The sequence below is a fragment of the Silurus meridionalis genome, chromosome 18 (assembly GCF_014805685.1).
Source record: "Silurus meridionalis isolate SWU-2019-XX chromosome 18, ASM1480568v1, whole genome shotgun sequence".
NCBI lineage: Eukaryota > Metazoa > Chordata > Actinopteri > Siluriformes > Siluridae > Silurus > Silurus meridionalis.
Genome location: NC_060901.1, coordinates 25320166 through 25346526, shown reverse-complemented (window position 1 = coordinate 25346526; position 26361 = coordinate 25320166). Strand labels below are relative to the sequence as shown.

Genomic DNA, 26361 nt, shown 5'->3' with positions numbered 1-26361 from the left:
CCTTTACTGGTGGCCACAGATGGACTCTCAGGTTCGGTCAACAATCTCTGCATGCATTCCTTGCCAGTCTAATGACAAATCGGCTGTAACGCATCCTGCACCCCTGCAACCAGTTCAGTTTCCTGAGGGCCCATGGAAAAAACTGGGTCTGGATATAGTCGGACCATTGGAAACAGCCACCCCCGCTTGCCGATATATTATAATATGCACTAACTATCATTCCAAGTGGCCAGAGCTTGCATTTGATAGCACTGCAACTACTGAGGATGTTATACAGTTTCTGAGCACTGTCTTTAGTCGTCATGGCAATCCAGAGCGTATCATTACGGACAGTGGCACCGAGGTCACTTCTGCTGTCTTTGCCGAGTTTTTGAAACAGCTAGACATAAAACACATCCATACATCTATGTACTATCTGGCTTCTAACAGCGCTGTTGAAAGATTTCACAGACAGCAATTCACGACATGGCTTCAGGTATACCGGGCAACACCTCATGCCACTACAGGCGTGTCACCTTATGAATTGTTGTACGGGAGAAAGATGCGAACCTTTACAGGGTAAGGGCAAATGTGATCTAGCTGCCGTCCGTGAGAATGTGAAAAAGAAACGGGACAAATTTAAACAATACACAGATCACAAACGCAGTGCACGCAATCCTCCATTTAATGTGGGTGGGAGAGTGAGGAAATGGCTTCCTCGTGCAACCCAAAAAGGTCATCCGAGATTCTCCACTCCTGTGAGAGTAGAGAAGTAAGTGGCACCCAACACATTCTTGCTCAGCGATGGTAAACAGTGGAATGCAGCTCACCTGGCATACTCACCCCGAGTGACCGACTGTGCCAATAACACGTTCCAGCAAACACCTAACACAACACACAATCCTGTGAAAGTCTCACGTTTGAGGCATAAGCCTATTTGGCACAAGGCCTATGTGATAACCTAAACAGGACTGTCTTGCATCTAAGTTTCATAAAATGCAACTTGCAAAGAAGAATATTGTTCTGTGGGCGATCAGCATTCACTGGGTACAAAAGTGTTGAAGTAACGGTAAAGAAAAGTTGAATTTGGTAAATATCAGTATACTGTTCGTTAACACTTAATGTATTCATGTCAGAAGTTAAGGCAACATATATAACATAATGCTCTGTAAAGACTGTTACTGAATAATTGCCTAGGTTGTTCCAACTACTTTTTTCAGAGTACATGTTTCTTTCTAGTTAAGAGTAGTGTCTAAATATAAATCTAATGCAGGATGTGCATATTACAGAGTTATATGTTGTTTTATAATCCTGTCCAAATACCAATTTTGAACCAGAATGGCGGTGTTGCTAGAAACATTGTAGTGGACTCAAAATATCTGGTGTTAAATGTCAATTTGGATATTTATTATTTATATAAAGAAGCTGCTATAATTACACATTATACACAAGTGTGAAGAACGCAATCAGCTGGTTAACAGTCACCGAGAGCAGGATTTCACACTTAGTGGATTATAATTCACTTTATTTAGAACCTCACTGCCTTTCTACTGCTATTACACACACACACACACACACACACACACAGATACAGCAAGTAGATTTTAGTGAAAGCGAATCTCAGAGCAAAAAAATGGCTGAATTCAGCATTTCAGTAGATCAGCTTTCAGTAAATAAGTTCAGATGTCCAGTGTGTCTGGATCTCCTGAAGGATCTACAAGAGAAGGTCTGCTCTGAGCACTATGAGGTTTTGAAGATCTACTGTCAAAGCTTCATCTGTTACTTGTGTACAATGCATGAACACAGAGGGCATGACACAGTTGCAGCTGCAGCAGAACGAGCTGAAAAACAGGTGAGAACTCGAAAAATATATCTTAAATGTTTTTCTTGAATATTTCTGTGTGTGTGTGTGTGTGTGTGTGTGTGTGTGTGTGTGTGAGTGTGTGTGTGTGTGTGTGTGTGTGTATTAAAATGATCATTGGAACGTGCTTGAGTTTGAAGTTCAGGACAGCCATGTTTGAAGGCCACTAGGTCGTGTGTATCAGTATAACTGGACTTGATTTCTCCTATGACAGTTACAACAACATTAGCCGTGTGTGTGAGAGCTCATGTATAAAGCAGGGGGAGATGCAGGAGAATAATAATATCTAAATAACTATAACTGTTTACAGACTGAGCTGAAGGAGGAGCAGATGAAATTCCAGCAGAGAATCCAGAAGAAGCAGAAGAAGGTGCAGGAGCTGAAACAGGATGTGAACATTATAAAGGTGAGCAGTGAGCAGAGACGGAGCTGCTCCTAGAAACACACACAACATGGACATCGAGTCATTTGTGTTTGTGTGTGTGTGTGTGTGTGTGTGTCCTAACAGCTCAGTGCACAGACAGCAGTAGATGACAGTGAGAAGATCTTTACTGAGATGTTCAGCTCCATGGAGAAAAAGCGCTCGGAGGTGACGGAACTAATCAGAGATCAGGAGAAGGCTGAACTGAGTCGAGGTGAACCTCATGAATGTACACACAGCACCCCATATTGACAGAAAAACACAGAATTGTTGACATTGTTGCAGATTTATTAAAAAAGAAAAACTTAAATATCACATGGTCCTAAGTATTCAGACCCTTTGCTGTGACACTCATATATTTAACTCAGGTGCTATCCATTTTTTCTGATCATCCTTGAGATGGTTCTACACCTTCATTTGAGTCCAGCTGTGTTTGATTATACTGATTGGACTTAATTAGGAACGCCACACACCTGTCTATATAAGACGTTAAAGATCACAATGCATGTCAGAGCAAATGAGAAAAATGAACTTAAATGACCGTCCAATGCTGGAAATGAGCTTACTGGTTAAAACGGTCCGACTGTGATACTTTTTTTGTTTAATTACCTGTTCTCCATCAGCAATATCTGTTAAGTTATCCAGTGTATTGGGACGCTGTCATTTACTCAGATCGTCTATTTTCTTTTTTTTTTGTTCGTACCAACGATAAACGAATGCACAAAATTGATGCAACCCATCGCTTAATTTGTTCTGCAGCTCCCTATCAACATGGAGACAGAAAATGTCTATTGGTAAACAGTATTTTAATGATGATGAAATGTGAAATTCCACGGTAGCAATATCTAACCCCCAACTGATCTGAAAAAGAGATTTAAGGAATTCATCATAATTCATAAACATGGTGAAAGAAATTGTCCTGCTGGGAATCTTTACTTTCTCTACAGCATGATGATGAGAGTCATTTCATATGACGACATGAACTTCCTGTTATTACTGTTATTTTTATTACAGTTACACTTTTTATTCACGTCTTAATCGTGTAAAAGCTTCTGAGTAGAGAAAGAGAGAGAGAGAGAGAGAGAGAGAGAGAGAGAGAGAGAGAGAGTCTCTATATAAAAATCTGAATTTAATTTCCACTCCTACAGAAGGTTTTCTAAAATATAATACTGATTAAATATCAGACACAGTTCAGATGATTTTAGGTGGAGTGGAACGGTGTGGACATGAGCAGGAAAGGACGGGGTGATGAGTGTGTGTTTGGATGCAACAATCAGTCCTGGAGTCTGGAGTGTTCTTCTTCTTCTTCTTTCTGTTTTTAGCACAACAACAATTATATTAATCACAAGATTCCTTAATCCTCCAGAATAGGAGTTTATGTGGACCACAGTGCAGGAATTCTGTCTTTCTACAGCGTCTCTGATAGGATGAAGCTTCTCTACAGAGTCCACACCACATTTACTCAGCCTCTATATGCTGGATTCTGGATAGGTGGTAAAGGATCCACTGTGAGATTATATGATCTACAATAAAATTAGTAATGTGAGTAAACAACTTTATCACTCTTAATTCAGAATTGTATTCTAATTTTCATTTGTTAGATCTTTTCCTCGCTTTTTGGCAAAGTGCACGTCACCATCAGCCTGTTCCAAGCAAATTAAATACTAAAATAGCTGATATACAGGTGGAAGCACTAGGCACTAATGAGGTTCTCAGGAACACTTTGGCGACATCTAGTGGGGCAGATAAGTGATGATACTGATATAAAGAAAAAGAAGAAAAGGGCAGAACAGACCAGAATCCTAAGAAAATTAGTTAACTGAAATTATTAAAGAGAAAGAAAGAAATGTCATGTTTCCTCAGTTGCCTTCTTAAAAAAAACAAAGTAATAGTAAATGTTTTATATTTCAAAGTCTGCCTCTACTTGGGTAGTAAAATTACGTTTCAGAATCTTATCCGATATATTTTAATTGGTGCTAAAAGCTGCTAGAGCTGAACACCTGAGCAAACTCGTGGAAAACAACAAAAACCATCCCAGGTTCCTTTTCAGTACAGTAGCTAAATTAACTACAAATCAGGTATCTGAAAAATGTGACACGTGGCATCTCCTGACACAATCTCACCTACAACTCCACAACTACACTGTTTGACATGTATAGAACAGGAAGAGCTGTTATTGCCAAAGCTAAATCAACAACATATCAGTTAGATCCCATTCCAACTCACCTATTGAAGGAAGTGTTACATACAGCTGGCGAGCCTCTTCTCAATATTATTAACTCCTCACTATCGTTAGGTCACGTTCCTAAACCCCTTAAGTTAGCAGTTATTAAGCCCCTAATTAAGAAACATAATCTGGATACAAACACACTATCGAATTACAGACCAATTTCAAATCTCCCATTTATGTCTAAGATTTTAGAAAAGATTGTCGCTGCCCAGTTATGTTCCCACTTGCATGAGAACAATATCTTTGAAGAGTTTAAGTCCTATCGTTACCATTTCGTAGACTTAAATGGAAAGCTATCCAGGCTAATGCTAGTAAATTATGGCGTGCCACAAGGTTCAGTTCTAGGACCCCTGCTTTTCACAATATACACGCTTCGGTTAGGAAATATTATTAGAAGGCATGGAATTAGCTTCCATAGTTATGCTGATGATACCCAGCTATATATCTCATCTAAACCAGGCGATATAGCTCAATTAACTCGGATAATTGAGTGTGTTAAAGAAATAAAAGATTGGATGACCCATAACTTTCTACTATTAAATTCTGATAAGACGGAGATTTTGCTCATCGGACCAAAAACCAGTATACAGAAGCTCCAGCATCTCAACCTGCATTTAGACTGCTGTTCTGTAACCACTAGTTCAACAGTAAAAGACCTGGGTGTTATTTTAGACAGCAACTTATCTTTTAAATATCATATCAACCAAGTTACAAAAACAGCCTTCTTTCACCTTAGAAATATTTCTAAGTTAAGAAACATGTTGTCTATATCCGATGCAGAGAAGCTCGTCCATGCGTTCATGACGTCCAGAATAGACTACTGTAATGCATTACTAGGTGGATGTCCTGCGTCATTATTAACAAGCTTTAGTTAGTTCAGAATGCTGCAGCCAGAATTCTCACAAGGTCAAGAAAATATGATCATATAACCCCAATCCTATCGTCCCTACATTGGCTTCCTGTTAAGTTTCGAATTGACTACAAACTATTACTTCTCACTTATAAAGCCCTAAATGGTTTGGCTCCCATGTATCTCTCCAGTCTTTTAACACGCTACAATCCGTCACGCTCCCTGAGATGTCAAAACTCTGGGTTTTTAGTAGTTCCTAAAATAGCAAAGTCCACTAAAGGTGGTAGATCATTTTCACATTTAGCTCCTAAACTCTGGAATAGTCTTCCTGACAGTGTTCGGGGCTCAGACACACTCTCCCAGTTTAAATGCAGATTAAAAACATATGTTTTTAGCAAAGCCTAAACATAACATACGTCACATATCATAACCTTGTGCTCCAGAACATCTGATCACATGCACATTATCAACTTGTGCTGTAAATATCATGAACAGCATTTTTGCTAATTTCTCTCTACTGCTTCTCTTTCTCTCCACATCCCGAGGCTTCTTGAGGTTTTGGCCAGCCCCAGACCTTTAAAGAATTAGATGCCGAACTCACAAACATCCCAAACCATCTAGAGACGTACCAGTGCCAATTGGATCCCACTACATGTGTGGAGTTTGACATTGGACCTCCTGGAGTTTTTAAAGGTTCTGGCATGGAGAAGCTGATGCTGGATCTGTGATGATCACAAATGTTAAGCTCAGTAGCTCTTAGTTTTATAACCATAAAGACTAAATAAGACTGTAGAAAGATCATTACTTATAATCTTATACTCCAGTGCTCATGTTAGTTCTCACTCTCCAGTGTCCTGTATTGTTGAAAGATTTATGATCAAACTCTGAAGCTTCACAAACAAAAAAAGTTGCTTATTTTAATTTAAACTTAGAGTACGAATGTTTTATTACGGATCACATAATCTCACAGTAAGAAGGCAGCCAGAATCCAGCGTATAGAGGCTGAGTAATTGTGGTTTGGACTTTGTGGAGGAGCTTCATCGTATCAGAGACGCTGTAGAAGGACAGAGTTCCTGCACTGTGATCCACATACACTCCTATTCTGGAGGATGATGAAACTTTCAGATCAGTCTTAATGTTGTTGTGATAGAAATAAATATGCAAATGTGCTCGATTGATCTTTCTGACAGCTTTTTTTTTTGGTATCCAAATGAGTCCAGCAATGATGTACGAATATGCAAATGAAATCATGACGACTTGCAGAGACCCTCTTAGCGGGTCTTAAACGTTCCCCTTAAAAATACTGCTTTACCGTGAGAGACATAAAAGCCGATATTTATACAAACATGACGGTTGAACTCAATAACAGGTTCAATGTTATTATATTGTCATTATATAACTAGAATACGGAAACCTTAAGATTATGCTAGCTGACTAGCAACAACAAGCGGGTGCATTTTTTAAATTAACATTAATTAAAGCCCCTCCTTTATATAGATAATAAATATCCAAATTGACGTTTAACACCAGATATTTTGAGTCCACTACAATGTTTCTAGCAACACCACCATTCTGGTTTAAAATTGGTATTTGGACAGGATTATAAAACAACATAACTCTAATTTTCACATCCTGCATTAGATTTATATTTAGCGCTTTTATTACATTTCAAGTACAAATATAGCTGCAAGCAGCGATGGCGGGCCCTCGCACGTTTGTGTATCGCTATACAGTGCCCCCCAGAAAACAATGCACGGTGGGCAAGTGCATCAAGTGGGTAAATATCAGTGGACTATTTTATGTTGTTACTGACCCATTTGGGGACTGTAAGTAAAAGAAACCCCACATTTTAGACGAACGGAAGCGCTAGTGGGCCAATTGAGACACACCTTTGTCTGACCTTTTTGGACACACTTAACAGCCGACAAATGTGATGTATGTGTCAAATTTCAAGTTAATCTAAGCACGCCAAAAGCCTTAAATATGCCTGAAATAAAAGGTAAGTTTGACGCGTTGCCATGAGAACAGGGTTCGAGATATCAAAAATCACTTTGCAATTTATTATCTACAATGTCTCGCCATCATGTTGATTACGTTTGGTGTCAATCGCATAAATATCCTAGGAGGAGTATTTAAAAGTTCACCACATGCAAATGTCAAAAAATCCACCTTTTGTGACTGACACACTTCCTGGCGCCTGTTGGTGCGATCGGAATCCTTGGCCAAACATACAAACCGCGTGTCATACAATTAGAAATTTTTTTGCTTTAGATATTAGACACTTCCTTTTTCTCTGAATTCGCCATAAATTTGTCGCCTCGCCATGGCAGCACTGTTCGAGACATCAAAAATCCCTTCACAATTTAGCAAGTGCAATGTCTCGGCATCATGTTCACCACTTCTGATGTCAATCGCATAAATTCCCTAGGAGGAGTATTTAAAAGTTCACCACATGCACTTTTGAAACCATCCAAAATGGCCGACTTCCTGTTGGGCAGAGCTAATAGGTTTGATTGGGAAAGTTGTTCGGGTCGATGAGATCTATATGCCTACCAACTCTCGTACATGTGCGTACATGTTTGCCCGATCTGTGCACCAATATTTGTTTTTACATTACAGGGGGCGCTACAGAGCCCTATTGCCACGACTATGTTCCAGCCTTCGACCGGTCCTAATGGCAGACGATTTTGACGTCTGTGCCAAATCTCCGGTGTTTTCGAGCATGTTAAGGCACACAAAGTGCATGCCAAATGCCTTAAATATGGCATATTTAAGGCTTTTGGCGTGCTTAGATTAACTTGAAATTTAACACATACATCACATTTGTCGGCTGTTAAGTGTGTCCAAAAATTGTCGGACAAGGGTGTGTCTCTTAAGTGGCCCACTAGCGCCCCCGTTTGTCTAAAATGTGAGGTTTCTTTCACTTACAGTCCCCAAATGGGTCAGTAACAACATAAAATAGTCCACTGATATTTACCCACTTGATGCACTTGCACACCGTGCATTGTTTTCTGGGGGGCACCGTATAGCGATACACAAATGTGCGAGGGCCCGCCATCGCTGCTTGCAGCTATATTTATTTATTTTTTTTTTTTGTTTGTTTTTTTTTTTTTTTTAATAGGTTTGATTGTGAAAGTTGTTCGGGTCGATGAGATCTATATGCCTACCAACTCTCGTGCATGTGCGTAAATAATTGCCCGAACTGTGCACGAATGTTTGTTTTGTAATTACAGGGGGCGCTACAGAGCCCCCCTGCCACGCCTGTATACCAGCCTTTCTAAGGCCCTAGTGACAAAGGACTCTGACGTGTGTGCCAAATTTCAAGAGTTTTCGAGTATGTTAAGGGACCTCTAATGACCAATGTGTGTAAAAAATAAAAAAAATAAAAAAATAAATAATAAATTCTAAGGAAAACAATAGGGCTTCGCACCTCTGGTGCAGGCCATTCTGGCCTGCTCCTCGGTGCTCGGGCCCTAATTAAACAAAACTCATTACAGCACAACTGTCAGAAGGTTCAGGTTATAGGATCCAAGGCAGATGCAAAGAGAGCAGCGCGTGCAGAGCTAAATCGGGAAGTCGATTCATGGAGTCGATTCATGGAGCCGAAGTTCCTGAGCCGGAAATCGGGGCGCGTTCAGCGCGAGCAGAGCAGAGCCGATAAGCTGAGGGGAGAGTCGGGAAAACAGGCGCGGTCGGGAAGCCGGAGGACAGAATGGTTAGGACAGAATCAGGTCAGAAACAAAAGGACAAACAAAACAGAGATACGCTGGAGCGTGATCAGGGCAAGCCTAAAGACAATCTGGCACTGTCTGGAGGATTCTGGCGTCCTTATAAGTGTTAGAAAATTAGACGCCATTTCCGTGCAGCTGGTTGGGAGGGGGCGTGTCCTCGGTGATTGAGGCGGCAATGCCGGAAGTGCTCAATGATGGTGACGTGCACTTTGCCAGAAGACGAGGAAAAGATCTAACAAATGAACATTTTAATGACATTCTGAATGAAGCTTCACATACAAAAAACGTTGCTTATTTTAATTGAAACTTAGGGTACAAATGTTTTATTACGGATCACATAATCTCACAGTTGTTCTGTAAGAGTTCAGCATGAATCCAGCGTATAGAGGCTGAGTGAATGTGGTGTGGAGTCTGTGGAGGAGCTTCATCGTATCAGAGACGCTGTAGAAGGACAGAGTTCCTGCACTGTGATCCACATACACTCCTATTCTGGAGGATGATGGAACTTTCAGATCAGTTTTAATGTTGTTGTGATAGAAATGAACAGAAGAAGAAGAACACTGCAGACTCCAGGACTGATTGTTGCATCCAAACACACACTCATCACCCCGTCCTTTCCTTCTGATGTCTTTATATGAGACTGATATGAACACATTTCTCTCACTGCTCCACTCCACCTCCCAGTAACAGCGTCCACACACACTCTCTTTACTCAACACCTGACAGTAGGAGTTAAATCTCTCTGGATGATCAGAGTACGGCTGCTTTGTCTCTTTATACCTCACCACTTTGTTCTTCTCAGACAGAATGAGGTTATAATTTACTGTGTTGGGATCCAGAGTCAGATCACAGAAATCTAAACACATGAACAATGGAAATGTGTCAGATATTTAAAAAAAGAAAAAAACTATAATAAATAAGATGTGTGTGTGTGTGTGTGTGTGTGTGTGTGTGTGTGTGTGTGTGTGTGTGTGTGTTTTACAGTACAGAAAATCATCTCTGCTTTTTGGCTCTGAGGGTAAAATCATCTGAACTTCTGCAGCTGTGGAGAAAAACACAGTTGAAAGTGATCCAGTTTGTGTCTGATATTTAATCAGTATTTTATTTTAGAAAACCTTCTGTAGAAGGAACGAATCAGAAGCTTTTACACGATTAAGACGTTAATAAAAAGTGTAACTGTAATAAAAATAACAGTAATAACAGGAAGTTCATGTCGTCATATGAAATGTCTCTCATCATCATGCTGCAGAGAAAGTAAAGATTCCCAGCAGGACAATTTCTCTCACCAAGTTCATGAATTATGATGAATTCCTCCTGACAGAGTTCCTCAAATCTCTTTTTCAGATCAGAGACTGATTTCCTCACTATATCAAATGAGAGATGTTGATGGACAGTGATGCTGGGTGAGTCCTCACATCCAGAAGATACACTGAGAGACTGGAAACTCTACAGAGCCCTCCGAGCGCTTTTTCTCCACTTTATCCAGCATGATGTCTCCGTGTAGAACAGGCCTTGTATTGAAAGTGTGTCTGCACTGAGGACAGCTGAAGACACCCATCTGATCCTCCTGATCCCAGCAGTCATTAATACACACCTTACAGAAACTGTGACCACACGGGGTATCCACTGGATCCTTCAGGAGATCCAGACACACTGGACATCTGAACTGATTTACTGATTTTCTTGCTCTGAGATTCACTTTCACTGAAATCTACTTGCTGTATCTCTGTGTGTGTGTGTGTGTGTGTGTGTGTGTGTGTGTGTGTGTGTGTAATAGCAGTAGAAAGGCAGCGAGGTTCTAAATAAAGTGAATTATAATACACTAAGTGTGAAATCCTGCTCTCTGTGACTGTTAATCAGGTGATGGAGGTAAATGAGCTCCAGTGTGGCCATGGTAACCGGGGAGCTTCTTCATGCACGTGCATGGCCGGCTAAGTCTGTAGTATGTTTATGCTAATAATAAATCACATTGCTAGAGATAATGTATGAGTTTCACATCCCAGTGGTCAAATAAACAAAGTGTTGTGATCTCACGAGCTCCTTGTCTGCGGTCAATTCAGCCGCTTTTTTTTTTTGACTTCGTGTCTAATCTTGTTCTTACGGTATGGGTGCTTTAGATGAGTGAATCCAGAATCATCCAGGAAAAATAAACCGATTCTTTATATGACTCGAGATTCATGAATCATTCTCTTCATTTACTCGGATCACTTGAGTCTTTGGTTATTTTGCTACTAACAACAGATATAAAAACAAATTGTAAATTACACCATTTAGTTGTTTAATTTGTTGTTAGCAAGAAACTGTAGCAACAAGTAACTGACTGAGTTGTTCAGGAAACTTCCTGTATGTTCAGAAACACAAGAGACTCAAAATGGCGGATCCTATGCGAGTCCTCACTGATTCACCTGAACCGTGGGATTCAGCGGATCTGTCGGACTCGTAGCGCGGAGCGAAACAGCAGAATCCGAGAGATTTGTGAATGAGATTCATGAGTCCACGGATGAATTGTAAGGATTCGGTGAGTGCCCTCTAGTGGAATTTCCTGGCAAAAGCAGGAAGAATCCCTACTGATTCAAGTGACTCAGGGACTCGTGAGAGTCGAATCCGTTCACTGAGTGACTCATCTCTAGTGCTTCCTCACATGTCAAAGCTTTAACAAGGACAGTGGGAAAAACAACATTGGAGAAAATGGTGACATCTGGTGGACAAAAGTAGAACAAGTCATTCCTGCCACATCCTTACAATAAATGACATTAACTGAATAAAAATGAGAGATAATCAAATATGTATAATTATATGATAATGTTTTTTTTTTAAATGCCTTAGTTATTTTGTGGAAAAGGTGTTCTGGTAGCATGGTATAGACAGGACAAAAACTCCTTCCACTGTTGAGCAGTGAAGATGACATTATTTCAGAATTGTTCAATTGTTTATAAATTGTTCTCTAATTTTGATCGCCAGTGTACATGTGAATATTGCAGTAAAAATAAAATCCAGTAAAACTAACCAAACTCTATAATTCACAACAACAGAGAAATAACATCCGACTCAAAAACATCTGTCAGGCAGACCCCTACTGTCAGTGAACTGAGTGAACAATATGTTCAATTCAATTCAATTCATTTTTATTTGTATTGTGCTTTTAACAGTGAACATTGTCTCAAAGAAAGCTAAGCAGCTTTACACAGATAATGTGGTGATTAAAAGTGAATATGTTCTTTATCAGTAAGTTTGTCCCTGATAAACAAACCGGTGGCGACTGTGGTGAAGGAAAAACTCCCTGAGATGGCATAAGGAAGAAAACCTTGAGAAGAACCAGACTCAAGAGGGAACCCATCCTCATCTGGGTTGCACCGAATGTCCATTTATAGCAGATATACGATGTTGCGGGGTACAGTGATGATGATCAGAAGCAAAAAGTAGTCCTGAGTCAGTGTAGGACACTGTTGACATTAACTACAGTCCAAATCCATCCTCAAAGCACCAGTTCTTACTCTGGAATTTCAGGGAACCACCCAAGGCGCTGATGAGAAACCGTCCCAAGCTGCACAGAGTGGCCTCCAGTCGAAGAGAACACTATCCAGAGGCAGGCCTGGACAAAGTGGGAGCCTCAGGAGCATGTTTAACTCGACAAAGAGAGAGTGAGAGTGAGAGAGAGAGAGAGAGAAGGGTGAGAGTGAGAGAGAGAGAGAGAGAGAGAGAGAGAGAGAGAGAGAAAGAGAGAGAGGAGGGTGACAGGAAGAGATGGATATGGATTATTAAGTGTAACTATTGGTGTATGAAAGTTAATGTCACTGTGCAGATTGGACTCCTGCAAGACTCGCTATGGCAACATAGCTAAAAGGGAGAACCAGGAGGTAACACAGACATGAGGGATCTCTGGGATAAGAGACGACCCACCACACCACCGTCAACAAACCTGAGTGAACGTGTGAGAGTGAGGGGACGACAGCATCCAAATATACCAGTTCACCAAACACTCTATATCCATGCTCCCACCAGATCTGAGCCTTTACCCAAGAAAAAAAAATCTACTGATCAAAGGCTTGACTAAATAAATATGTTTTTAACCTCGACCTTAACTAGTGCCATCCCTGTGCTATGATGAGGCCTAAATCCTGACTGATACATTTCAAAAATTGAATTGAATTGAACAATATGTACAGTGATACAAAAATAATAATAATAAAGATGATGATCTGATTATATTTTGTATTTTATTTCATTTATTTTACATCTATGTATTCTATCCTCATATAGTCATAGTTATATAATTGTTTAACATTTTTATTCAATTATTGTCATTTAGTGTAAGGATCAGGCAGGAATGACTTACTTTTGTCCACCAGATGTCCCCATTTCTCCCATGTTGTTTTTCCCACTGTCCTCACTTCAGGTGTGGTTAGACAGAGCACCTGGTCACTGGGAGGAGGCATGGTCTTCCTCACCACCATGTTGCTCTGCACCTCGAACCAGGCGTAGAAGTCGTTCAGCGCATCTGGGAGGGAGGCGTCATGGTCATAATGTTGTCTTGTAGTTCGTGATTGCCTGGATGCCCTGCCACTTGCGCCGAGTGTCTCTGCTGTCCTGGAAGTAGCTGTGAATTCTCTTGGCCTATGCGCGCTTTGCCTCTCTGATGGCACGGGACAGTTTTGCCCCTGCTGTTTTTAAGGCCGTCTTGTGCCCTGCTCTGAAGGTGGAGTCTCTTGTTTTTAGCAGCGCACACACCTTGGTGGTCATCCACAGCTTATGGTTGGAGCGTGTAGTGATGGTCTTGGAGATGGTCATGTCACTAATGCACTCGCCGATGTAGCTGGTCACTGTTGACATGTACTCCTCAAAGTTGATGAAATCGCCGTTGGTTGTAGCTTTTCTGAACATGTCCCAGTCAGTTCATTCAAAGCAGTCCTGGAGAGCAGACACCTGCACACCTGCTTTCGAGCTGGTCTTGAACGCCTGTTGAGTGGTCTGTATGCTGGGATCAGCATAACAGAGATGTGGTCTGGGTACCCAAGGTGGGGGCGGGGCTTCACCCGGTATGCGCCCCGGATGTTTGTGTAAACAACATTCAGTGTGTTTTCTCCTCTGGTTGCAAAGTCCACATTCTGATAGAATTTAGGATGCACAGTCCCGAGATTTGCATTTTTAAAATCTCCAGCGATAATAAACAATTCGTCAGGGTGTGTTTTGTAGTTCGCTAATGGTCCCGTAGGGTACGCTGAGTGCTCCCTTAGCATTAGTGCTAGGTAGTGTATGTACACTCCGAGCACAATAGCGGTGGTGAATTCCCATGGTAAATAAAAAAGTCTACATCTCACAACCATAAACTCCAACAGCGATGAGCAGTAGGTGGAAACAAGCACAAAGTTCTTACATTCTGTGTTGATGTAAACACACAGACCGCCGCCGCGATTCTTACTGCACAGAGCTGCATTTCTGTCGGCACAAAACATGGCTAGCCCGTCTAGCTGATTGGCGGCGTCCAGAACTCTGTCGCTCAGCCATGTCTCAGTGAACACAATGATGCAGCAGTGTCTGAACTCACGCCAAGTAGCTTGTTGGAGTCTGATGTAGTCCAATTTGTTGTCCAGGGTGCATACATTTGCCAGCAGTAGAGATGGTACAGCAGGCCGGCTAGGGTTAGCTTTTAGCCTAGCACTAGCTTTCGCTCTCTTTCCGCGCTCTTGCTTCCTCATGCAGCCATTTCTATTCCGCCTCCTCGGTCCATCCGCCGCAGGTGACGCAGAGGTCTGGAGGCCTGGTTCTCGAAGCTTGTCGAGGTTGCATAGCATCTGCCGCAGACCATCGTTTATTGTGTTGTTGGGGTTGTTTCTTTGAGTGTTTGGCGGTGGTACACATGGACACCGGTTGCTCCAATGTTCATATGTTGCATAAGGCGGGCTACAAAGTGAAAGTAGCACCAGTGTTACTTCAGACACTTTGTTTGATTTCTTGCAGGTGGTGTGTCAGTTCCAATTCATCCTTAATGAAGAGGACTTCTGTTCTCACATCCCCGATGGAAAATGAAGCTGGAGACAAATTAATTTACTAGGACACTGATCAGCTGTACAAATAAGATAATTGTATGTCTCTCAGGATAAAGGCATCCAGGTAATGAATGTAAGGAGAAATGAGGAAGTGTCTGAAAAGAATGATGTGATGGTCAAAGTTAAAAAGGACGACTGGACAGTAGTTCATGACCAGACTTCAGAATCTCAATCGTGCAGTAATAACTGATTTGCCAAATCTTATTTTGTCCCAATAAAGGCTGTAATAATATATAACATTACTGCATAATTATACTGTATATCTAAGGGTCATGGAGTTGATCGTCTTCCTTCTTTTCAATCTCCACCCATTCTCGCATTTACACTATCAACACAGAAGCTCAAAGTTCTTTCAGATAAAATGCTGAATTCAGATAAAGGCTTTCTTTCTTTCTCTATTTATCTCCTTCTTTCTCTCTCTGTGAATGGCAGAAAATGTCAGAGGCCAGTATTTCAGTAGATCAGGATCAGTTCAGCTGTCCAGTGTGTCTGGATCTCCTGAAGGATCCAGTGACTACCCCGTGTGGCCACAGTTTCTGTAAGGTGTGTATTAATTGTCACTCGGATGAAGAGTCTCAGAAGCGTGTCTTCAGCTGTCCTCAGTGCAGACACACGTTCACTCCAAGGCCTATTCTATGCAGAAACAACATGCTGGCTGAAGTGGTGGAGAAACTGAAGAAGACTGACATCCAATCTGCTTCATCTGCTCGTCGTTATGCCAGACCTGGTGACGTGGAATGTGATTTCTGTAGTGGGAGGAAACACAAAGCTTTCAAATCCTGTCTGATATGTGTTGTTTCATTTTGTGAAACTCATCTGAAACCTCATCTAGAAGTTTCTGCTTTAAAAAACACACGTTAACTGAAGCGTCAGCAAAACTACAAGGGAAGATCTGCTCTGAACATAACAAGCTGATTGAGATCTACTGCAGAACTGATCAAACCTGCATATGTTATATGTGTATGATGGATAAACATAAAGGACACGTCACCGTCACAGCTTCAGGAGGAAGAGCTGAGAAACAGGTAAGAACTTAAATAATTTTAAGAATGAATATACCGTATTTTCCGGACTATAAGCCGCTACTTTTTTTCACGCTTTGAAACTCGCGGCTTAAACAATGAAGCCGCTAATTTATGGATTTTTCCGGGGTTTTTCCCGGTTTCACAAGCTTCATGCCTATAAAAAACTGAGCCCTGTAACATTAGACCAATTAAATTGCCATACGGGTTTAAGGTGAACAAATGAAATCCTGTCTACAGGAAAGGAGAATCATTCTTCACGCTGAAAACAACCAGGCATGAAAAAACGCATTTCACCTGTGTTCTGAGCTGCACGTCGGGTGCGGCTTATATTCGGGTGCGCTTAATAGTCCGGAGATTACGGTACCTCGTCATTCATGTTCTAATATGGAGTCAAGCTGTGGCTTTGACTGAATCCCTAAGCAAAACCAATACTTACAAAGTACTGTGTTCTCAACATAAGCAAGATCATTGAGGAGACTAAAGAGTGGAGCTGAGGTTGATCTTGAACTCCTCTGGACTTGAGACATTGGGAGGCATGCAAGATTGTACCACCATCATCCAGTTCATTTACAATTTACGATTGTACTCTTAAGCCCCACCCCTTATTCATGCACCCATACTCCCTCCAAGAATCTCTGGTGGATAACAAATTTCATACACATACAAGGTTCATTCATTGTTAGGGAGCTATTTAATGTTCTATTTGCCTGCTAACCGGAATAGAAATCCTTCAATTCCAGCCATAATAATAAAACCCCATGTTATAAAATCTACAGAATACAACTTTCACTACATAACAACGTCTATATCATTTTATGGTCTCATTATCAACTAATAAACTCACACAGGAGAGCAAATACAGCTCAAGGAAGCATAAATGTACCTTCATTGAAATCAATATGCTGGCTGACAAGTACCTCATACTTTTCCTCAGAGTCAGTTAATGGAGGAGCAGATGAAATTCCAGCAGGGAATCCAGGAGAAGCAGAAGAAGGTGCAGGAGCTGAAACAGGCTGTGAACATTATAAAGGTGAGCAGTGAGCAGAGACGGAGCTGCTCCTAGAAACACACACAACATGGACCAAATGGAGATTTCTGATCTTCAGAGAAGAGTCACTGAGCTGGAGAAGCCTTCACACACACAGACACACATTGTTGATGATGTTCATTTCCTCCAGGTAACCCTCACTGTGGTGTTTTCCTGAGATCAGATGACTTTACACTTTATTGCCATTTGATCTTGTTGAAGATTTGTGTTCATGCTTAGTAATTTACTGACAGAACATTAATGTAAATATGAAAACAATAAAAAAGTTGTAGAGGGCTACAATCCAGTTCTTTTTACTTTCCAAACTGCTTTGTTTGTGCTGTTCCTTTTCAAATGTTTCAACTGTATTCTGCAGCTTTTAGCTTCTGGACATCAGTCTCCTCCATTTCAAAGACAAAAACCTTTCACATCCAGCATCACTATCCATCAACATCTCTCATTTGATGGAGTAAGAAATTATCTCCCAGATCTGAAGAAGACACTCAAGGAATTCTGTGAGAGGAATTTTTACAAAATCCCTCCACAAGGTAAGAAGAGCTGTTCCTGCTAGAGAAATACTATGATGAATGTCTGTACTCGCTATGTGAAGTGTTATTTCTTAGCAATTCTACTGCATACTTTTCTGCAGCCACTTTATTTACCTGACACCTTTTCTCTTTATTACCAGTTTCTTCTCTACAGCTGCAGCTGTTGACATCATTTCCCTACCAGAGCCACAGAGCAGAGATGATTTTCTGAAATGTATCTCTAACACACACATACATATTCAAACACATACACATCATATACATGCTATATATAAATACACACAATCTCAACACGTACATACAAACCCGATTCCAAAAAAGTTTAGGACACTGTACATATTGTGAATAAAAACAGAATGCAATGATTTGGAAGTTTCAAATTTCAATATTTTATTCATAATACAACATAGATGACATATCAAATGTGTAAACTGAGAAAATGTATCATTTTAAGGGAAAAATAAGTTGATTTTAAATTTCATGTCATCATCACATCTCAAAAATCACATCTCTTTTTTTTATAACAGTCTGCAAACGTCTGGGGACTGAGGAATTGTTTTTATTTGTTACGGAATAACATTAACTTAAAACACAGAACAAAACATGGTTTTATAGCCTATGGTGTTACAATGAGACCACTCACTAAAAATAAGTCAAATATAGTAGGAATCTTGTCCCTAAACAGCCAAAGTTTTGTAACATTTCAAACATTATTTCCAGCCAGTAGCATTATGGAAACATGATTGATGAAAAATGTAGCCAATGAGTGCATGATTCTAACGATATATGGGAGGTTTTTATTCCCCATGTGGGTGAGTTTTTAGTTTCATTACTATTTAGAAGCTCTTAGTGGTCACATGTGCACTGAGACGCACCTGGCAACCTTACACCATACAACAAACAGTTGAGGGCGACCTGGTGATCTGCATTTGGATGGAAAATCTGAGCCTATGTTACATCTGCAAGTTAAATATATCTCCCTTTACAGTTTTATACGATTTGTACGTTTGTTTTTATAATATAAATGCTTAAAAAATGTGTGTGTGTGTGTGTGTGTGTGTTGTTGGACACACTCCTGCCTGTTTAAATGGCCATCCATTAATATGAATACAGTCTGTATGAATGGTCATAACCGTATAATAGCTTGTCTGGCTACCTGGCCATTACTATGAATGCAGTCTGTATGAATGGCCACCTCAGCAGTTCAGCAGGTGGCTCTCAAACAGGGGGAGAGAGAAAAGGACCAGGCATAGTTACAGATAAATGTTTGTAGGAATCTCATTTTGTATATTATCTTCATTACATTTGAATTATACACTCATAAGACGTAATGTGGCTTTCAACCCAGTACTTCTCTGGATTGCTCCAGGACTGATTTCATTCATTTATATATCAATCAAATAAAAAAAAACATTAGATAAAGGAAATATTTATTCAAGGCACTTCAGCGTCTATAACTTGTCTTTTCGAGCAGAGGGTTGTCTAGAAGGAGACGATGTGGATGCCCCAGGAGTGTCGAGGATTGAAGAGGGGTAGTTTAGGTTAGTTAGTTGTTTAGTGGACTGAAATAAATTGCTTTAGCGAAGCTTCGCAAATAGATGCATCTTGTGTGTGTGTTCAATTGGAGCTGAAACCAATGCACAGCAGCAGCAGGATAAGAGCGATGTTGGCGTAGAGATGCAGAGCTCCGAACACGTACTCATTCGGTTTTAAGCGACGAGTCCGGCCCTCCAACAGCGTCCTAGTTCTGTATACCAGGAACTTCACATACAAACACATTTTCATTAGCAGTGCATTCGCAGTTTTTTTTCCACTCCACATTTATTTACAACTTAGTACCTTTGCAGATGCAATAAAAGTGCAGTAGTTATACTGTAACACACACACACACACACACACACACACACACACACACACACACACACACACACACACACACACACACACACACACACAGAGTGATTGAAGATGAACTCACCAGCATGTAAAAGATGGCTAAGATAGCAGCAAACAACATGATCTGCAACTCAACCTAAAGAGAGGAAAGAGGAAATACACTCTGTAAATGTGTTCTACAGTTTGTTCAGTATGTGTGTTTCACTGTGTATGTGTGTGTTACAGTGTGTATGTTACACTGTGTGTGTGGGTTACAGCGAGTGTCAGTACTTACAAGGTGAATGCTGACGATGATGGCGGTGATGATGCCTGTGATCAAAAGCAAAATGCTCAAAACACAGACCAAACCAGTCCCGGAAAGGAGGTCTACCTAAACACACACACACACACACACACACACACACACACACACACACACACAGACTTGTGCAGTCAGAAGTCAGTTTCACACACGGCGTACCCTGAACAGGGTTTCATTTGATAAGGCAGAACAAAGGTGTGTTTTTAGAGCCCCTGTCTGGTATTTACCTTGGTCTGGAAACTGAAGACTGTTATGGCCGCACACGCCAGCAAGATTATTCCAAGATACACGAGCATGCCATTCCCCTTGTAATAACTAGAACCAAAGAATCAGGAGAGTGATGTTTCATACACTGCTAATTAACACCGCCATCAAATTCAGTTCTGTTTCACACACACACACTTTACAATAAGAGTACAGTGAGAGTACAGTATGAGTATAGAAAGTGTACTGTAAGAGTACTTTAAGAGTACTCTTAGTAGTGCACGAGAATAGAAGAGTACTGAAAGTGTACAACAAGAGTCCTGTGAGTATTGTATGATAAGATTGGAAGATTAAGAGTACTGTAAAAGTAGAGTAGGAACACTGTAAAAGTACAGTAGGAATACTGTAAGAGTGCTGTAAAAGCACAGTAGAAGTACTGTAAGAGTGCTGTAAAAAATACAGTAGGAGTACTGTAAAATTACAGTGGGAATGCTGTAAGAGAACTGTAAAAGTACAGTAGGAGTAATGTGAGAGTACTTTCAAAGTTCAGTAGGAGTACTGTAAGAGTATTGTAAAAGTACAGTACAATTACTGTAAGAGTGCTGTAAAAGTACAGTAGGAGTACTGTAAAAGCACAGTAGGAGTACTGTAAAAGCACAGTAGGAGTACTGTAAAATGACAGTGGGAATACTGTAAAAGTACAGTAGGAGTAATGTGAGAGTACTGTAAAAGTTCAGTAGGAGTACTGTAAGAGTATTGTAAAGGTACAGTACAAATACTGTAAGCATGCTGTAAAAGTACAGTAGGAGTACTGTAAAAGTACAGTGGGAATACTGTAAGAGAACTGTAAAAGTACAGTAGGAGTACTGTAAGTACTGTAAGAGTACAGTTTAAATACTGTGTGAGTACCGTAAGAGAACTGTATAAAAGTACTTTAGGAATCTTGGGTGTAAGAATAACTTCATATATAAAACCAATCTTCTCATATAAAAGTGTAAAAACACCGGCGTAACCCAACCGCCTTTTACACCACATTTATCTGATCAGCTGAGATGTGTTTTGTCTTTGATGTTGATTTCTTGTGTTCGAACTGTGATTCAATTGAATTCAGTGTTGTTTCTATAGAGTTTGAACAATGGACATGTCCGGAAGCAGCTTTACAGAGATGAAGATTATAAAATATGAATTTATATCTAAGTGCCAATAAGGTTATCCCTAACGAGCGATGAGTGACTGTGGCGAGGAGAAAACCCCCTGAGATGGTACGAGGAAGAAACCTTGTGAGGAACCAGACTCAAAAAGGGAATGTGGGTGACACTGAATGTCTATTCATTATGAGACTAAGGAAGCTAACAGGTCACAGGAGCGAATGACTTCCAGGATGGCATGGTGTCCTGAGGAGATGTTAACGTGGTGTCTGACTTGACTGTTATCTATAAATACACACAACCTAAAGCACTTTGGGTCTGGTGTGAGTGCTCATCAGGAGCAGACTCAGGTGAGAGGGCGTGGCCTGGAGTTTGAAGGTGGAGCTATATTCTGTACAAATTCAGTGTGTGTTTGTGTGTCTAACCTTGATACTGTTCCTGCCGTAAAGGACATAGTGAGAGTCTGTGGAAGAGAGAAGTTTAGTTAGCCGTGCTCGTTTCATCGTCTACACTCGTTTATCAGAGAAGACAAGAGCGGAGGGAATTTGGTGTCGTTTCCACACTTACGAATATGAGCAGGAGAAACAGGTTCACAGGAAACTGTCTCCTGCAATAGAAAGAAGTGTAGAAACACAGTTAGACCGAGTGGTCTGGTGCACACGTTACTGAACACGGCACATCACGGGGCCGATCGACTCACCGTTTTTCACAGTACTCCAACAAGATGTACACGGAGAAAAACATGGCGCTGTGGAGAAAAACGCCACATTCATCGTTATAATTATTATCATCATCATCATCAACAGGATCTGGTTTAAATTTGTGTCTGTATTTAACATAGAGGAATGAACTCACAGAGAAAACCAGTAAAACACAGGATTCTGGATGATGAAGAGACGCACTGGATCGCTGTAGGACACAAACACACGTGTGTCATGTGTGTGTGTGTGTGTGTGTAATAGCGATGAGTTGTGTGTTAATGCTGCACATGAATGACACTCACGTGAACGTGAACATGGCCGTGAACGAGTTCACCACGAACAGCTGCATCACCAGAATCAGAAAAACCTGCGACACCGACGAAACACAGCGTCTTATAGAACAACGAACAGGATGTGGCCAAAAGTATTGGAACGCCCGACTTTTTCCCTCCGTATTAACTTCTTCTCCGAACTGTTCTCACCAAGTCAGAGGCACACAGGGACGTCTTATTTTTCTTTTCTTCCCTTAAACTTAAAACCTAAACCTGTTCCTTTTAAAGGGTTGGAGTGGAAGATCTTCTGCTACAGAGCTTCAATTCTATTGGACACCTTTGGGGTGAATGTGAACACTGACTGCATCCCAGGCCTCTTTACGTGATCGCAAATATCCACGAAAATCTAGTGAAACATCTTCCCAGAAAAGTGGAGGTTTTTATTATTATAACAGGAGACTACGTGGGAATGTTCAAAAACGATTCACATACAAACCGTATGGTCGGGTGTCCACATACTTTTGGCTACACAGGGTATATAAATACTTTTTAGAACATATGCTCAGTACGAAAATCACAGGTCTCACCTTTCTTATGAACTCATGACGGGTACTTTTTTTTTTCCACACTGCACCATGGTAAAGGGCCCAGGGGTCGCCTGAAAGCATATCGGTGGAAATAAATCTTTTTCCAGCTTCTGGTAGCTCAGGATTTGGGTAGGTATGAGGGGTGAAGGGAAAACCATACCCCTGATTTTGGAAATTTGCATATATTGGAAGGAGATCAGACATAAACATAATGATGATGATGATGATGATGATGAGGATGCTGTGAAATATAAAAACAGTTTCAGAAAAAGAATCAATGAATATCTCTATCTATCTATCTATCTATCTATCTATCTATCTATCTATCTATCTATCTATCTATCTATCTATCTATCTAATCTAATCTAATCTAATCTAATCATGTGCACTACTTAGGTTGGGACTCTTGACCCCTAATGTAGTGCACTTCATATACAACATCAATGCGTTTGAAGTTCAGCCTGTGATTTATTCTGTAAGTTCTTCAATTATTCTTATTCTTATTTAAAATTAAATAGTTCGCATCTTTATAATCGAGTTAGGTTTTATTATCATAAAGAAATACAGCTGTAACAGTTGGTGTGTGAATACTAAGAGTGTAAAAGAAAAAGAAAAAAACAATTGAAAACGATGATCTGCGCATGCGCGTCTCCTTCAACGGCGTTGGAGCGAGTCTACATAACTAGGTTATAACTACATAAACTAGGTCCTCTTTATAGCATCATTGGGACTCCACGGCTTTAGAAACCATCCACATTATACACTGAAGTTTCTCTGGGCCGCGTTCATCTCTGCCCCGAGTTCTAGAGAGTTAAAAGCCACCAATAAAACCCGGATTTGTTGAAAACCACGTGATCCCGCATCGCGCGCGTTCGCTACTAGGCAACATGGACGCGCGCGCGCAGTGTAGAAGTTGGAAGGGTTTATTACAGCGTTTTGGTGATTCATAAAACCAGGAGCACCACAATCTCGATACCTGCATGACATCCACTACAAGGATCCAGCGATTCATTTGAAAGCCCCCATGTTTCACACAGGTGTAAGTTACAGTGCTGTTGAACGAATGTCAGTGACGCTGGCTCTCCTGCGCATGCGCAGACTCACAGCTGGATAGTCATGCTGGCCATGGATCAATTCGGTTTGACCAATTTCACTACGAATTCCTCAAATAAAATGCGTTGAGGCTAAAATAATTAAAGAAAAAATCACGTGTGGCAATGTGCTCTAAATAAGTAACTAAAAACGACCTTTCACGTGTTTTTCTCTTTATTACCAGAATGTTTGAGCGTCATTACAGATGTGTATGAAATAACGTTTTTTGTTGCTCGGGTAAAATGTGCGTACCTTCTCTTAACTCACACAGCGCAGACTGAGAGATGTGTAGTGATGATGGTGTAATAGATCCTTTTGTACTCATTGTGACGTCTTTTGTGGGCGGAGCTTAAGTGGAGGCAGAAAAAAGTCACCACTTCTAGCTATGAAGTTTTGTTCTTTTATTTTGTCCTTTGTTTTGTTTTTTTTTTTAAACAATGGCTGGTCACACAAGTCTGTGGCAGGCAGGCCCTCACCGGGAAGAGAGGTGGTGTGGGGGATTCATTCTAAACTGTCTGTTTGTCCCCCTGGCAGTCCGTTCCCAAGTTCTTCGCCTGTCATCCTGGGTCAAACTGCACAATCGACTTCATTAAGAGGTTCTGGTGGCCAAATATCTGGGAGGACATTCAGACATTCATGTCTCCCTGCACTGGCATCCTCCAGTGCTGCTCCACCCACTGCCTATCCCTTACTAACCTTGATCCCACCTTGTGCATCTTTTGGGTCAACAAGAAAACCTGCCCCTTTATGTGGAATCCCTCAAACTGTCCCAACGCTACATTGGGCTGTTTTCAGATAACCAGTAGAGTAAACCCTGTCACCTATCACCTATACGGCCCCAACCTATTTAAATAAACTAATCCATCTACGCACCCATGGCCGAACTCTCAGGTCCTCTAATCATGTATTGCTTGAAGTGCCTAGAACACTTTGATGATATTGTATATTTTACTACTTTTATGTTTATTCAATTTAATTACTATTTTGTACATGGCTTCTTCACTTTGTTCAGCACCTAGGTTCTACCTGGTAGATGTTAGGTGCTATATAAATAAAGATTGATTGAGATCAGTTACTGTTACCCAGGTCATTAAAGATAAACTCTAATTTCGATGCATCTCTCCTCACACCTGTTCTCACCTGTGTTTTCTCTTCCACAGGTTTCCCCTCCCTGCCCCTTCATCATCAGTGGTCAGCAGGCCTACACAGACCACCAGATACTGGACTCGCACAAAGATCACTGCAGCATCTAGTGGACTGTAAATGTTTCGCTTCAGAGAAACGCTCCTGGGTCTAAACCTGGAATATCTTGGACCCTGAGCTCATCAGGGAATTCCACATCTGTCTCCTGATCATCCCATCAGGAACATCAGGAGCCATTCCTGGGGGCTACGTTTTCTGTTGTTTGTTTTTCACACGGTTCTATATTTTTTCCAGAGTGAATTTTGGATTTTCGGTTGTCACTTTGCCAGGAGGGAATCTGTATTCGAACTCGAGTGCATAATTATTACAGCATAATTTATTTTCAGTGAGAATATGTTTTTTAATGTTTTTGAAAACCTGCTAAACCTGGACAGATAAATGTGTATATAAGTGTGTATAGTTGTTAGATTTTTATCATCCCCAAACAAAACTTAATTCTGGGAGAGGTTTTCCATGCGCTACGATGCCCGTGGTGCCTTTTCTGATCAGGGAAGAATCACACAGCACACAGAATGGCGCATATGTTCTTCTTCAGTTTATTGCAGATAACAGACAAGTATATATTTACACACTGGAAAAAAACCTGACCTAAAACTGTTCCTGATTGGGTAAGAACACAGTAACCAGAGATGTGAGCCCAGATAAAGACTTTCCATGTACCTTACATACTCTTATCGTAAAGACCCTATAGACACTGAACAGATAACATAGGAATGTGTTTAGAGAACCAGTGTGAGGCCCATCTTAACACTAACAATAGTGGATAGAAGTTTTTATACATTGTTTTGGGACTTTAGCAACTAAACTGCAGCGGCTGAATTGCATTGTACAATATAAATTGCTAACAACAAAAAACTAGTTAATCATCTAGCACTGGTAATGGCATAGACGCAACTTGTATTTTCAATCCCATGCTGAGGAGTATATGCTGGAATTGTTTGGGATGTTCAATTCTGGCAGGAGAAAGAAGAAAGTCTCCTACCTGGGGAAAAAAAAAAAGAGAGTATTTTTCTACTCTGTAGCATAATCATGTAGATGTAGTGCATCACTACATTGTGTTAATTACATTGCTATGTGCCAGTTGTGGTAATTGTGGTGTAAGATTTGAGCCGGTTGTTCTTAAAGTAAGTATTTATCTTTATAAAAACTCATCTTTGTGAGATATAATTATATCAGTTCATTGTTTGTGTGTAAAAGGCTTTTCACTTATTAAAGTTTCTCATTGTGAATAATGTGAA

General features: G+C 40.7%; 3 protein-coding genes across 3 annotated transcripts; 1 reads left to right on the top strand and 2 right to left on the bottom strand.

Annotated features, from left to right (window-relative positions):
- Nucleotides 1-1573: 1573 nt before the first annotated feature.
- On the top strand, nt 1574-11327 carry LOC124401454 (tripartite motif-containing protein 29-like). Its single transcript, XM_046873799.1, has 4 exons — nt 1574-1831; nt 2151-2246; nt 2349-2475; nt 10417-11327. Exons 1-4 carry the CDS (start codon nt 1613-1615, stop codon nt 10467-10469), a joined length of 495 nt encoding a protein of 164 aa, XP_046729755.1. The 5' UTR covers nt 1574-1612; the 3' UTR covers nt 10470-11327.
- Nucleotides 9306-10005, bottom strand: LOC124401450 (tripartite motif-containing protein 16-like protein). Its single transcript, XM_046873792.1, has one exon. The coding sequence runs from the start codon at nt 9936-9938 to the stop codon at nt 9399-9401; it is 540 nt and encodes a 179-aa protein (XP_046729748.1). The 5' UTR covers nt 9939-10005; the 3' UTR covers nt 9306-9398.
- A 7805-nt stretch (nt 11328-19132) lies between the features above and the next one.
- LOC124401442 (protein lifeguard 3-like) lies at nt 19133-24194 on the bottom strand. The gene is made up of 11 exons (XM_046873776.1): nt 24173-24194; nt 22829-23069; nt 22272-22336; nt 22124-22177; nt 21969-22016; nt 21836-21875; nt 21694-21731; nt 20144-20231; nt 19890-19985; nt 19698-19751; nt 19133-19480 (listed from the first exon to the last, which is right to left on the bottom strand). Exons 2-11 carry the CDS (start codon nt 23036-23038, stop codon nt 19337-19339), a joined length of 837 nt encoding a protein of 278 aa, XP_046729732.1. The 5' UTR covers nt 23039-23069; nt 24173-24194; the 3' UTR covers nt 19133-19336.
- Nucleotides 24195-26361: the final 2167 nt, after the last annotated feature.

Bases quoted from the DNA above. Each gene is read 5' to 3' on its own strand.
- LOC124401442 (XM_046873776.1), bottom strand. From the start codon at position 23,038: ATGTTTATGTCTGATCTCCTTCCAATATATGCAAATTTCCAAAATCAG. The intron at 22,017-22,123 runs GTGAGTTCATTC...TTTTCTCCACAG, and splicing joins GTGTTTTACTGGTTTTCTCT to CGCCATGTTTTTCTCCGTGT. The intron at 19,986-20,143 runs GTAAATACCAGA...GTGTGTGTTTAG, and splicing joins TCTTCAGTTTCCAGACCAAG to GTAGACCTCCTTTCCGGGAC.
- LOC124401454 (XM_046873799.1), top strand. From the start codon at position 1,613: ATGGCTGAATTCAGCATTTCAGTAGATCAGCTTTCAGTAAATAAGTTC. The intron at 1,832-2,150 runs GTGAGAACTCGA...AACTGTTTACAG, and splicing joins CAGAACGAGCTGAAAAACAG to ACTGAGCTGAAGGAGGAGCA. The intron at 2,476-10,416 runs GTGAACCTCATG...TCTCTTTTTCAG, and splicing joins GAAGGCTGAACTGAGTCGAG to ATCAGAGACTGATTTCCTCA.
- LOC124401450 (XM_046873792.1), bottom strand. From the start codon at position 9,938: ATGTGTTTAGATTTCTGTGATCTGACTCTGGATCCCAACACAGTAAAT.